The sequence below is a fragment of the Sorex fumeus genome, unplaced genomic scaffold (assembly GCF_029834395.1).
Source record: "Sorex fumeus unplaced genomic scaffold, SorFum_2.1 ptg000043l, whole genome shotgun sequence".
In the NCBI taxonomy this organism is placed as follows: domain Eukaryota; kingdom Metazoa; phylum Chordata; class Mammalia; order Eulipotyphla; family Soricidae; genus Sorex; species Sorex fumeus.
This window is the reverse complement of record NW_026606100.1, coordinates 3,597,459-3,609,909: the sequence shown is the minus strand read 5'-3', so window position 1 is coordinate 3,609,909 and position 12,451 is coordinate 3,597,459. Positions and strand designations below refer to the sequence as shown.

Genomic DNA, 12,451 nt, shown 5'->3' with positions numbered 1-12,451 from the left:
TTGAATGGAATTGGAGCAGCCATTCTAGAGAAATTGCCTTGCTGTCTTGAATCTTTGGACAGGATCAGACCTTTGGAGTGGGTGAAACTGCAATTATTTGAGAAATCTTCAAGCTAACAATTGTTCCAGAGGTTATCTTCATAATAAGGATGCCTGGCTTGGGATATTTTGTGAGAGGATAGAATGAGTAACAAATCACTTATTATGAGTAACTTAAGTGTGTTAGCACCGAAACACTCTTTTTGTTTGTTTTGGGGTATCACCCAGCAGTGCTCAGTGGCTGGGCTCAAAAGACCTTGTGGGGTTTGTGGTACTGAACCCAGGTAAAGCCACATACAAAGAAAGTGTTCTACCCACTGTGTTATCTCTTCATCCCAGCACCCAAAACTATTTTCCACATCTTTCTCTTTTATTTCCAGAAAGAAAACAAACAAACAAAAAAACCCCTACTTTCTATTCCTCCTTGGGATGCTGAGTTTCTCCCAGAATCCATGATCTCTAATAACAATTCCCTGATCTTAAATGTATTTCATCTTTTAATTGCCTACAGATTGTCAGATTAATAAGAACTACATCAGAGAGCATAGGCGTTCTCAGGCATCCTGTGCTGGCTCTAGGCTCGGTGTCCATTCAGTTAGTGAGGCCAGCCTCACTGGATATGGTCTTTTGGCACCAAGCACTCAACATCTTGAGTACTGCCTCTGTCTGTCCCAAGGAACTGGTCAGGAAGGGAAAATCTGAATAGCAGCTTTCCTGGTCAGGACTCGGTCACATGAGAACTGAAATGGCATGCTTAGGAACACCAAACGCAAACAAGAGTGTCGTGTGCAGATTGTTTTTGTGAATAATATTCTGGCTGCTCTGCGGGTTGACCTGGAGGGCAGCCAGGGAGGAAGTAGGGAGATTGGCTACTGCAGTAATCTGGCCAAAGGTGACTTGTGGTGGACAGGCCACATATTCCCCATCCTCCAGCCTGGGAAGGACTATCGCACTGAAGCAGGAAGACGCTCTCCTGGGCCCTCCATACTGCAATGTAAAGCAGTTTAAATCTTCTTTCAATCAGGAGCATGGGGGGCCAGGGAAGTCTATTTATAGTTCTTAAGTTTTCCAATAACAGATTCTCTTGCCAAAGGGTTTCTTTTGAATCTTGGGATTGGGACAGGTTTCTCATCCCAGGAGACTTTCTTAGGAAATCACAACCACAGACCTTAGGAGCCCCAGGGTCTTAGTTAGGGAGACTTTGTGCAAAGAACATTGCAACTGCATCTCAGCATGTTTTTAGGTAAGGTGGGACAACCCCCCATCATTTTCCCAGGGGAGTTTAACCTGACATGTAATGAATATGACCCAGAAAATGAAAACTGGTGAAGGAGGATAATTTCTTCCTAGAGTTCGGGCTTGCAGGAAGCAGGGATCCACACATCCTTCTCAGCCACCTTGGGCACAAGGCCCAGGGGAAGTTTCCTCATCTCTTTTCTCCTCCCTTTGTGTTCCCAGAATTTTGAAGCTGCTCCTTTCTTGACCTTCCTGGGTGTGGGGATGCAGTTTAGACGGATCGCTGCAGCCTAGCCCTTTCACCCTAAATTCATTAGGGCCAGTGCAGAAAACAGCCTTCTTGACGCCCCAGTTTTTCATCATCATTGCCTTTGCTCCTTCCTTCCTTCCTTCCTTCCTTCCTTCCTTCCTTCCTTCCTTCCTTCCTTCTTTCCTTCCTTCTCTCTCTTCTCTCTCTCTCTCTCTTTCTGTTTTTTTTTGGGGGGGGTAGGGCACATGTGGCTGCCTGGCTGTGCTCAGGGATCACTCCTGGTAGTGCTCAGGGACCATATGGGGTGCTAGAGATTGAACCCGGGTTGGCTTTGAGTAAGCAAGGCAAATGCCCTATCTTCTATCACTTCTATCACTATCACTCTGGGCCCTCTTTCCTGTGATTTACAAAGCTTTTGTTAAACAAGTCTCTGTCATTCCTCAATAGTACCTTTCCTGGGGCTGGAGCGATAACACAGCAGGTAGGGTGTTTGCCTTGCATGCAGCCAACCCGGGTTCAATTCCCAGCATCCCATATGGTCCCTGGAGCACCGGCAGGGGTAATTTCTGAGTGCAGAGCCAGGAGGAACCCCTGTGTATCGCTGGGTATGACCCCAAAGGCAAAATAAATAAATGAATTAAAAAAAATTTTTTTAAAAAATAGTACCTTTCCTAATCCACCATTCTCAACGTTAGCTTCTCTCCAATAATGACCAAATTTTCCTCCTTCTTCCCATCTCCCCTCTTTAGGAAACCACTTTCAAAAGTTACTTGTTAACCTTTGCATCACTTGCTTCCACTAGTGTTGACTCGTGGTTTTGAAATACATGCTTACTCACCTCCACCTCCACATCACTGACATTTCCAAGACCCTTGACCCTTATGCTATCGCCGCTCCGTTTCTACACTCTCTCCCCCACCTGCTCCTTCTCATTCCTTGGCATTCTCTCTTCTCTGGCCTATTTAACGACGGTAGATATTGAAGTCTCCGGAAGAAAGAGGTGAGTGTGTGCCTTCCCTACCAAGCCAGCCTCAGCTGGCCAGAGTCAGGGGAGTTGCTCATTGGTCCAAGGTTCTCTCGGGCCGTCCAATGGGTTGGAGGGAGGCGTGGCCGAGCGCGGGCTCCTAGTGGCGCGAGGTTGCAGAGCTCTGGCAGTTCCCCTTTGCCGGTCCAGCTCACCATCCTGTCCCCGGAACGCCTGCCGCACCCCGACATCTCAACCATGGGCCTGGAGCTCTACCTGGACCTGCTCTCCCAGCCCTGCCGCGCCGTCTACATCTTCGCCAAGAAGAACGGCATCCCCTTCGAGATGCGCACCGTGGAGCTGCTCAAAGGTGCGTGGGGCCGCCAGACCCCAGGGTCTGAGTCAACTTTGTGCCCAAGGACCCTCCTTTCCCCAACCACGCCCACTCCCGTGGCCCCAAGGTCTGGTAACACGTACACACATAAGGGAGTAGAGAGACTTGCCAGAGCAGAAACTGTTGCATTAGTACTCTCTGTGTCATTATTATCATTATTTTATTATTGTCATCATAACATATTTATTATTATTATTATTATTGCACTGCTGGGGATTGAACCTAGTGCTTCAAACATGCAAAATAAGTGCTCTACCTCTTGGTTTCATCCTCAGCCCCAATTGTTTTATATATATATATGTGTGTGTGTGTGTGTGTGTGTGTGTCACGGTCCTCCCATTGTTCATTGATTTGCTCAAGCGGGCCCAGTAACATCTCCATCGTGAGACCTCTTGTTACTGTGTTTGGCATATCGAATACATCACGGGTGGCTTGCCAGGCTCTGCCGAGCGGGCGAGATAGTCTCGGTAGCTTGCCGGGCTCTCCGAGAGGGGCGGAGGAATCGAACTTGGGTCGGCCATGTTGGCCGCTTGTAAGGCAAACGCCCTACCGCTGTGCTATCGCTCCAGCCCATATATGTAAAGGTAAAGGTAAAGGCCCTCCCGTTGTTCGTCGATTTGCTCGAGCGGGCCCAGTAACGTCTCATATATATATATATATATAGTCTATGACCACACCCAGTGAACGGTGATGCTCAGGAGTTACTCCTGACTCTGCACTCAGGAGTTGCTCCTGGTGGTGCTCAGGGGACCATATGTGGTGCTGGGGATGGAACCTGGGTCAGATGAGTGTAGGGCAAGCTCACTACCTGCTCTACTCTCGCTCCACCCCTCACCCCCACCCCACTCCAGCTGTATATTTTTAAAAGAGCCTCCATCTTTGCCTAGGGAATACAAAAAAAAATCTTCAAAATATATATTAAGTGGAAGTAGAGCAAGTAGAAGGCAGTGGGGAGGAGTGTAAGAAAACGGAGGGAGGACTCAAGAATCTTCCTCTGCGGGGTCTGGAGAACACCCTGCTCCTAGTGTATTCCTGATTTCCTGGTAGGAAGAGACCCTTTCTTCTGAGCTCTTGTATTTGCCATCAGATTGGGTTGGTCGCCTGGATCTGTTCTCCTCTTTGCTCCCACCTATGCTTAGACCCCCTTCGCCTTTACAGAATACAGTGACTGAGCAGGCCAATCACTGGTCTGGAGGGCAGGCTGGGTGGGGGGGGGGGGGGGAACACTCCGGCTATTTGGACCTGCTCACTTTCCGCCTTGGGGAGCGCAGCCTGGGCCACCATCTGGTGTGCTACCAAGTCGTGCTCTACTCTCTGGCATTACTAAGGGTCAGGCTGTCCACAGAAACTGTGGGAGGAAGAATGGGAAGGGGTGACTCTGTCCACTCTGTAGAAGGGCAAAGAAGGGTCGGAGGGTAATACTGAGGGTAGGGACTTGTCTTACATGGAGCTGATCTGGGCTTGATCTCTGGCATCCCACACGGTCCCTAGAGCCCCACCAGGAGTGATCCCTGAGTGCAGAGCCAGGAGGGAGTCCTGAACACTGCTGAGTGTGGCTCAAAAACAAAAAATAAATCCAAAACAACAACAATAGAAAAAGAAGGACAAAGAAACCCACAAGTGAAGGCCAGGCTTCACACATTATTTATTATTATTATTTTTACATTTTATTAATTTTTATTAGTGAGACACCATGAGGTACAGTTGTGTACCTTACAAACTTTTGTGTTTGGGTTTCAATTATACAATGATCGAGTACCCATCTCTCCACCAATGCACATTTTCCACCACTACTGATCCCAGTATCCTTCCCACTCCTCCCCCCCACCCCCCCATCTCACCCCACCTCTGTGGCAGGGCATTCCCTTTTCTCTCTCTCCTTTTGGGTGCAGTGGTTTGTAAAAGAGGCACTGAATAGCAATCACGTTCGGTCTACAGTCTACTTTCAGCATGCATCTCCTATCCTGGGAGGATCCTCCCAACACCCTTTATTTGGTGCTCCCTTCTCTGTCTGAGCTGCCTTTTCCCCTAGCACACACACAATTATTGATGTTCCCATAGCATGACTCCAGTTGGGAAGCTTCTCGGATGTCATACCTGGGCTCCCCTTGGAGGGTGAGACTGTAGCATGGGAAGCAAAGTGCTGAGCTGCTGGAGGCTGGTGCCTGAGTGGGGCAGGTGCTCCCAGCAGGAGGGAGGTGGCTGGAGCTCTGGAATATGGGCAGGTGACAGCCTGCACAGTGAGTTAGGTGGACGACAATGGCAAGCCCAGAGCTCAGGGCAGGAGCTGGAGTGTCTGCCAGATGGGTGGAGTTGGCTGTGGGTGGGAGAGGGTGGATTGCGGCTCCTGTGGTCACCACCCCGCCCCATCTTGCCCAACTCCAGCTGAGTTGCTTCTTGGCTCAGATTCATAGAGGGCTGAGCCCAGGAAGCGTGGCTCTCTGGAGGGCTCAGGGTCAGTAATACAGTCGCCAGGGTGGGTGGCCTCCCTTTTCCTGTTCTTAGAACTCTGTTCTGGATGTTAGGATGGGGCCGGTGGATCCAAGAGTGCACCGTGTTCTCGTGTTCTCCCCACTGACCCACCGTTCTCTCCCCCAGGCCAGCACCACAGCGATGCCTTTGCCCAAGTGAACCCCCTAAAGAAGGTTCCAGCCTTGAAGGATGGAGATTTTACCCTGGCTGAGAGGTAGCTGGTCCATGGGTTGCTTCAGGGGCCCATGAGGGCAGAGGGCAAGAAATCTGTGTCCACCGTGGACGGGCCCAGTACCTATGCATGTAGGTACACGGTGGAGGGGTGGGGCTGAAACAGTCCAAGGTGCTCTGGGCTCAGGGTGCTGTGGCAGTCATGGTGCCCCTGCCCTGCCCTGCATGGTGCACATGGAGCAGGAAACTGGGAGGGGCTGGCACAAAGTCACGCAAAACAAGTCGGACCTACTCTCAGGCGCTCTCGCTGCCCACCCAACCCGCAGGCAGAAGGGCGTTAAGTACTCTGCAGCAGCTGCATGAGACACTTTGGCATCACTGCTCCCATGAATACTGTGGGACAAGGGCACCCGGAGAGCTTCACAGGATGTTCGCAAGGGAGCCCACTAATGGCCAGAATCTGTCAGCTCCCTGAGGTCAAGGCAATGAATAGATTCTAGAAGGGGGAAGTCACAACAGTTTATATAAGGGGCTGGAGCTATAGTACAGCAAGTAGGGCATTTGCCTTGCATGCGGCCGACCTGGGTTCAATCCCTGGCATCCCATATGGTCCCCCAAGAATAATTCCTGAGCACAGAACCAGGAGTAACCCCTGAGCATCGCTGGGTGTGACCCAAAAAGAACAAAACAAAACAAAACATTTTATGTAAACCTCTGTCAATGGGTTATGTTGCAGGTGACTTTTGTGAAGTGGGGAGGAGAGAGGGAGTGCCCTCGAGCGTGGAGTTCATGTTTTCCTTCTACCCATCCCAATGCCCAGGAAAATCCCTGGGAGGGTCAGGACTGATAAAACCTGTGGGTGTGATAAAATCACCCTTCTGAGATTTCTTGTACCCTACCAGCTCTACTCAGCAATTGTCAGATTGCACACAAGTCTCACTTGATCTACATATGCAGGGTTTAATTCCCACAACCCGAGTGCTCAGGGACCCATGGAACTTTTCCTGAGTGAGGAACTGCTCTTTGCAGGAGCAGAAAAATCAGTTCTAAATCTGCCCAGGTTCTTTTTAGGCCTGTCACCTTCTCTTGCAGAAAAGAATTTCAGGACAAGATGAAGAGTGAGGTAAAACAGTTTTACTTAGAGGTGATGAGGAGGGAAAGAGAGAATAGCATGTTCAAGAGAGAACATGGGCATCTCCTATAAAAAGAGAAGAATCCCCCACTCCAAATTGAGATGTGCATGGCCCTTAGAATGGGGAGAGGTGATGCTTTGCTTCGCAGAGTGGGTTTTATAGGTTTCCTCTCAAACTGCCTCCACTTGGAGCTCCTATGTAGATAAGACTCCGTTGCTGTGAAGAACTTTGAACTTGTGCTGGTCCACCTTCTTGTTCTTTATATTGTGGTGGGGGCACACCTAGCTGTGCTCAGCTTATTTATGGCTCTGTGCTTAGGGATCACTCCTGACAGGTTCAGGGGACCATATGCAGTACCAGGGATCGAGGGCAAGTGCCCTACCCACTACACTATCATTCCAGCCCCAACCTTCGTGTTCTTATCACAGCCTTTTGTTCCTCCAGAGAGTTTTCTCTGTGGAACTGATCCAGCCTTCCTGGGCTGATGCTGATACCAGTGAGAGTCTTGTCGACCTCAGTTCCTGTGTGCATGAAGTGGGCCCAGCCTTTAGGGCTAGTGACAGAGTAACTTCTTGGGTTTTATTCATTAGTTTATTCCTCTATCACTTGGTATTATTGCTTTCCAGTACCTCCTTGTCAGCTTCCCCCTCACTTTGTCTGATGCTTGAATAATGTATAAGAAGTGCATCATGAAGAGTATAAGTATCGTAAGGGCGACGTGGGGAGATTTTGAAGAGGAGGTCAAGTTTCTCTTTCTCGCTCTCTCTCTTTTTGCTTTTCGGGTCACTCCTGGCGATGCTCAGGGGTTACTCCTGGCTTTGCACTCAGGAATTACTCCTGGTGGTGCTTGTGAGACCATATGGGATGCTGAGGATTGAACCCTTGGCTGCATGCAAGGCAAATGCCCTACCCGCTGTGCTATTGCTCCAGCCCCAAGTTTCTCTTGAAGAGGGCATCTGACAGACCTGCAGGAGTGAAGATGCAAGGCACCTGGGAAAGAGGTTCAGGGTGGCGGGGACAGTGAGGCCGAAGGCCATTAGGTGGGACAACACTTGGGCTACTGACAGAAGAGTAAGGAGGTCGGCATGGTGAGGGAGGAGAGAGAAGAGGGCAGGGATGAGGCTGGAGGGCAGCACATGGGGAAACTGGAATTTCATGTAGGGAACATGAGCCACGAGATGGTCTCAAATGCAGGAGAGTTATAATCTCTTAGGGTTTATTTAATGAGTTCTTTTGGTTACACTCAGTAGTTCTTGGGTGCTGCTTGCCTGATCCTTTGGGGATCATGTGATGCCAGGAATTGAACCTGGCTTCCTACGTGCAAACATGTGCTCAAGGGTTTGGAGTCATAGTACAGCGGGTAGGGCACTTGTCTTACATGTGGCCAACCCAGGCTTGATCCCCAGCATCCCATATGGTCCTCAAAGAACCACCAGGAATAATTCCTGAGAGAAAAATCAGGAGTAAACCCTGAGTGTCACTGGGAGTGATCAACAAACAAACAAACAAACAAAATTCCCAACACATATGAGCCATTTGAGATATCTCCCAACTTAGGTTTCTGTTATTATCATCATTATTATTTGGTTTTGAGGGCACACCAGGCATTGCTCAGGTCTTACTCTTAGTTCTGTGCTCAGAGATCTCTCCTGATGGTGTTCAGAAAACTATATGTGGTGTTGGGGATTGAACTGGAGTCTGCTGCATGCAAGACAAGTGATTTGACACCCCTACGATCTCTCCAGTCCCCCAAATTAGTAAGAATGCTACTCACTAGTCCAGGCAAGAAGTGATGGGGTTCAGATCAAAGGGGGCAGTGCTGCGGGAGCTGAGGGTCTCTGGAAGGCTGTCACAAGGGTTTGCTCTGAAGGCTTGGAGGTGGAGACCAGTGAGAAGCCAGGCAGGCCTCCAGATTTGGTGACTGAAGGAGGGCCCCCTTTACCCACAGTGGGGGAGAGCCAGACACTCTCTTGACTCTAGCGCCTATCATTGCTGGGCAGTGCACCCCCACAGGAGCATGGGAAAGGGAGGGAAGGTTTCCAGGAGGAGGGCTGTAGGCTTGAGCGGGTGGTGAGCACTAGGGTGAGGGCACTGCTTTGTTCTTAGACAAAGCAGTGCCCTGGATCTGTCTCAGGGGAGCATGAGGGGGCAATGGGCCTTGCACCTAGCCTGTCCAGATATTGGGGTGTGGTACCCTAGTTGCTCTTATGCTCTTATCTTCAAGCTCAGGCAGGTTCCTCCTCTTCCTCCTTCCTCCTCTTCCTCTTCCTCTTCCTCTTCCTCTTCCTCTTCCTCTTCCTCTTCCTCTTCCTCTTCCTCTTCTTCTTCTTCTTCTTCTTCTTCTTCTTCTTCTTCTTCTTCTTCTTCTTCTTCTTCCCCGCCCCTTGGTACACACCCATTTGTGCTCAGGTCTTACTCCTGGCTCTGCTCTCAGGGATTACTCCTGGAAGGGTCTGGGAGCCATATAGGGTGCCGAGTATCGAACCTGGTCAGCGTGTGCAAGGCAGGCGCCCTACCTGCTGTCCGTCACTCTGTCCCTGGTCCCCCTTCCTTGCTGAAGCCGTTCTCTGTGCAGAACCCTCTGGGCTGAAAGCCGAGGGCATTTACCTTTCCCCTGGCATCACCATTTCTCATGATTGACCCAGTGTAGAGCTGTGTGACCGTGGGCGGTCATCTAGCTTCTCTGAACCTTACACGCCTACTCAGCCCCTGAGAGGGGGAAACCCCTCACTCTGCGAGGCTGGGGAAAGACATGCCAACAGCAGCGCCTCTGGAATGGCAGCAAATGACCGGAACATGTCTCTCACCCACACTGTATCTCCTAGTGTGGCCATCCTGCTGTATCTGAGCCGAAAGTTTGAGACACCCGATCACTGGTACCCCCAGGACCTGCAGGCCCGCGCACGTGTGGATGAGTACCTGGCGTGGCAGCACACAGCTCTGCGGAGTAGCTGCACTCGGGTCCTGTGGCAGAAGGTGAGCTCCACCCAGGCCAAGTGGCACACGGGAGGGATTGGAGGGAGAGGAAGGGACCCCTCCCAGGGTGCTCAGTGGGGTGCTTTCTGGTTAAAAAATTCTGTCATACCTGAGACCTCCCAACACCAAATCCTAGATGCCAGAGGGTCCCTGTTCTGATCAGGTTCTTTTCCAGGGGGAAGCTGAGGCACAGAGTTAAGGAGTGACTTCCCCAGGTGCTGAGGCCCTAAGCTGCTGGGACATAACACTTCTCTCTCTTTCTCTCTCTCTCTCTCTCTGGATTTTGGGTCACACCTGGTAGTGCTCAGAGCTTACTCTTGGCTTTGTGCTCAGGGATCATTCCGGCAGGTTTGGGGACTATATGGGGTTCTGGGGATTAAACCTGAGTTATCTGCGTGCAAGTCAAGCACCCTGCCTGCTGTATCCTTTTTTTGGGGGTCACACCCAGCGATGCACAGGGGTTACTCCTGGCTTTGCACTCAGGAATTACTCCTGGTGGTGCTCAGGGGACCATATGGGATGCTGGGAATCGAACCCGGGTCGGCCGCGTGCAAGGCAAACGCCCTACCTGTTGTGCTATCGCTCCAGCCCCGTGACTGCTGTACCCCTCTGTCCCCTGAAGTGCATGTGTCTCGACCCTCTAGAGGTCAACTCATGCTGGTGGGGATGAAGTTTGGCATATCTGAAGGCCAATGGAGGGAAGTCAAAGAGACTTTTTTTTTTTGCTTAAAACTTTTGCTGCTTAGAACATGGTACATGAACCAGGAGCTTCAGCATTCGCTGGGGACTTGGGGGGAAATTCAGTTTTCAACCCTACCCAGGCTGGCTGACCTGGGGATTCACAAACATTGCCATTTTAAGTAGCCCCGAATGGAGGAAGAGGAATCAGGAGAGGACGAGTCTCTGGTAGAGTCCTTGTGTTGCCTTTATGGTGAAGGCAATGGGGAACCATGGGGGCCCCTGAAGCTATGGGTAGATGGGGATTACTGGGAGATCTTTATAGGATGCTGTGGAGGACCCAGGGAGTGGTTGAGATTGTCCCTTTATGAGTAGATGAGGTCCTGGCTGTTGGTGTTCATCGGTGGGAAGAGGTAGTAGATGGGAGCAAGGAGAAATCAAAAGGCTGGTGATAGATGGGCTGAGAGTGGGAACCAAGCCAGGTTTTGGCCAGACCCTGAGTCTTCTATCTGCCACCCACCAGATGATTATCCCCAAGTTCGTGGGCCAGCCGGTACCCCCTGAGATCTTGGCGGCCACTCTGACTGAGCTGGACAGGTGCCTGCAGCTTCTGGAGGACAAGTTCCTGAAGGATCAGGCCTTTCTTGCTGGGTCCCAGATCTCTATAGCTGACCTGGTAGCCATCACAGAGCTGATGCATGTGAGTACAGTGATGTGGAGATGGGCCGCTGGGCAGGGAGATGTCCTGGGAGGAAATGAGAATGTCGGCTCACATTGCCCTTTCCAGCTGTGTTTCCCAGGCTGAATCATTTTACCCTCTGAGCCTCAGTGTTCTCATCAGGAAAATGGGGCTTCAAAACCCCACTCTGAAGTAAAGACCTTCCCCGTATCTTCTGGGGGAGGGTCAGAGGAGGGAAACTTCTTCTGAGAGATCCCCAAGTCAGGGCCAGCCATCTTGCCGTCGGTGGTGCTCAGCCCCTTCCGACTGCCTCTCCCCACAGCCCGTCAGTGCTGGCTGCCAGTTGTTCAAGAGCCGCCCTAAGCTGGATGCGTGGCGCCAGCGAGTGGAGGCCGCGGTGGGGGAGAGCCTCTTCCAGGAGGCACACGCTGCCATCATGAAGATCAAGGACCTTCCTCCAGCAGATGCTGATGTAAAGGAGAAAATGAAGCCCTTGGTGCAGGTCTTTCTGCGCTGAGGGGCCGGGCTGGACCCGGAGAGTCACCACCAGTGACCACGACAGAGACTCTGACTTTCTGGCGGGCAGCTGGAGCTGACCTCCCCGACAGTGAGCACGTTCCTGCATGCAGGCCACGAGCATCTGTCTCCGTACTTTCTCTCTACTCGGTCTCTTGGCCTCCAACTTCCACAAACCCTCTGAAAAGAGTTCAGTAAACACAGGCTTGACCTTCTCCATTTGTAACTTTCCTTTGCACCTCTCAGTCCTGAAGTTCCAGGGCAAGATTTGAACTTGGCATTCGAGGCCACTCCCCCCCTCCCCCACTACCATCACCTCCTTCCCCTTCTTCCCCTCCCCTCAGGCTGCACACCGTGACCCATCATTTTCCAGCTCCTTCTCCCAGCTCCCATCATGGCGTGAGTCCAACTGTTTCCACTGCCCGCAGACTCTTCTTGCCTTTGCCTGGAGCCCCTCCTGGTCTTTTGGCCACTGCCACTACCTTGTCTTCTCAGTTCCTCAAACGGAGAAATTGGCTTTGAACTCCTGAGAGTCCACAGTCCCTGGCTGAATCAGGTGACACTCCCACTCCAAGGCTCCTCTCAGCCCTACAGTTATCCTCCCTCAGGCCTGTCAGGGACATTCCTCCTGGGCTGACCACAGGTCACACATGGAGGCTGACCCTTGAAAAGTGTCTGAGGGGCTAGAGCAATAGTACGGAAGGTAAGGCACTTGCCTTGCATGTGGCCAACCCAGGTTCAACCCCCAGCACCCCGTGTGGTCCTCTGATCCCAACCAGCAGTGAGCAGAGAGCCAGGAGTAAATCCTGTGTGGTCAAAAAATAAGAAAAGAAAAATTGGGGGGCCGGTGTGGCCCCAAAATAGGAAAAGAAAAAAGAAAGGCAGGCAGGCAGGCAGGAAGGAAGGCCGAAGGCAGGAAGGCAAGCATCTGAATTAGGAATGG

General features: G+C 51.3%; 1 protein-coding gene across 1 annotated transcript; it reads left to right on the top strand.

Moving 5' to 3' along the window:
• Window positions 1-985: 985 nt before the first annotated feature.
• Window positions 986-11,724, top strand: LOC130029606 (glutathione S-transferase theta-3-like). The gene is made up of 6 exons (XM_056120611.1): window positions 986-1,033; window positions 2,700-2,859; window positions 5,482-5,569; window positions 9,485-9,635; window positions 10,837-11,013; window positions 11,315-11,724. The coding sequence occupies exons 2-6, from the start codon at window positions 2,748-2,750 to the stop codon at window positions 11,507-11,509; spliced, it is 723 nt and encodes a 240-aa protein (XP_055976586.1). The 5' UTR covers window positions 986-1,033; window positions 2,700-2,747; the 3' UTR covers window positions 11,510-11,724.
• The last annotated feature ends 727 nt before the right edge of the window (window positions 11,725-12,451 follow it).

What these genes read in the sequence shown, in the direction of transcription:
- LOC130029606 (XM_056120611.1), top strand. Translation starts at nt 2,748, where the DNA reads ATGGGCCTGGAGCTCTACCTGGACCTGCTCTCCCAGCCCTGCCGCGCC. An exon ending in GATTTTACCCTGGCTGAGAG is followed by an intron (nt 5,570 to 9,484) that starts GTAGCTGGTCCA and finishes TGTATCTCCTAG; the next exon opens with TGTGGCCATCCTGCTGTATC. An exon ending in CCATCACAGAGCTGATGCAT is followed by an intron (nt 11,014 to 11,314) that starts GTGAGTACAGTG and finishes CTCTCCCCACAG; the next exon opens with CCCGTCAGTGCTGGCTGCCA.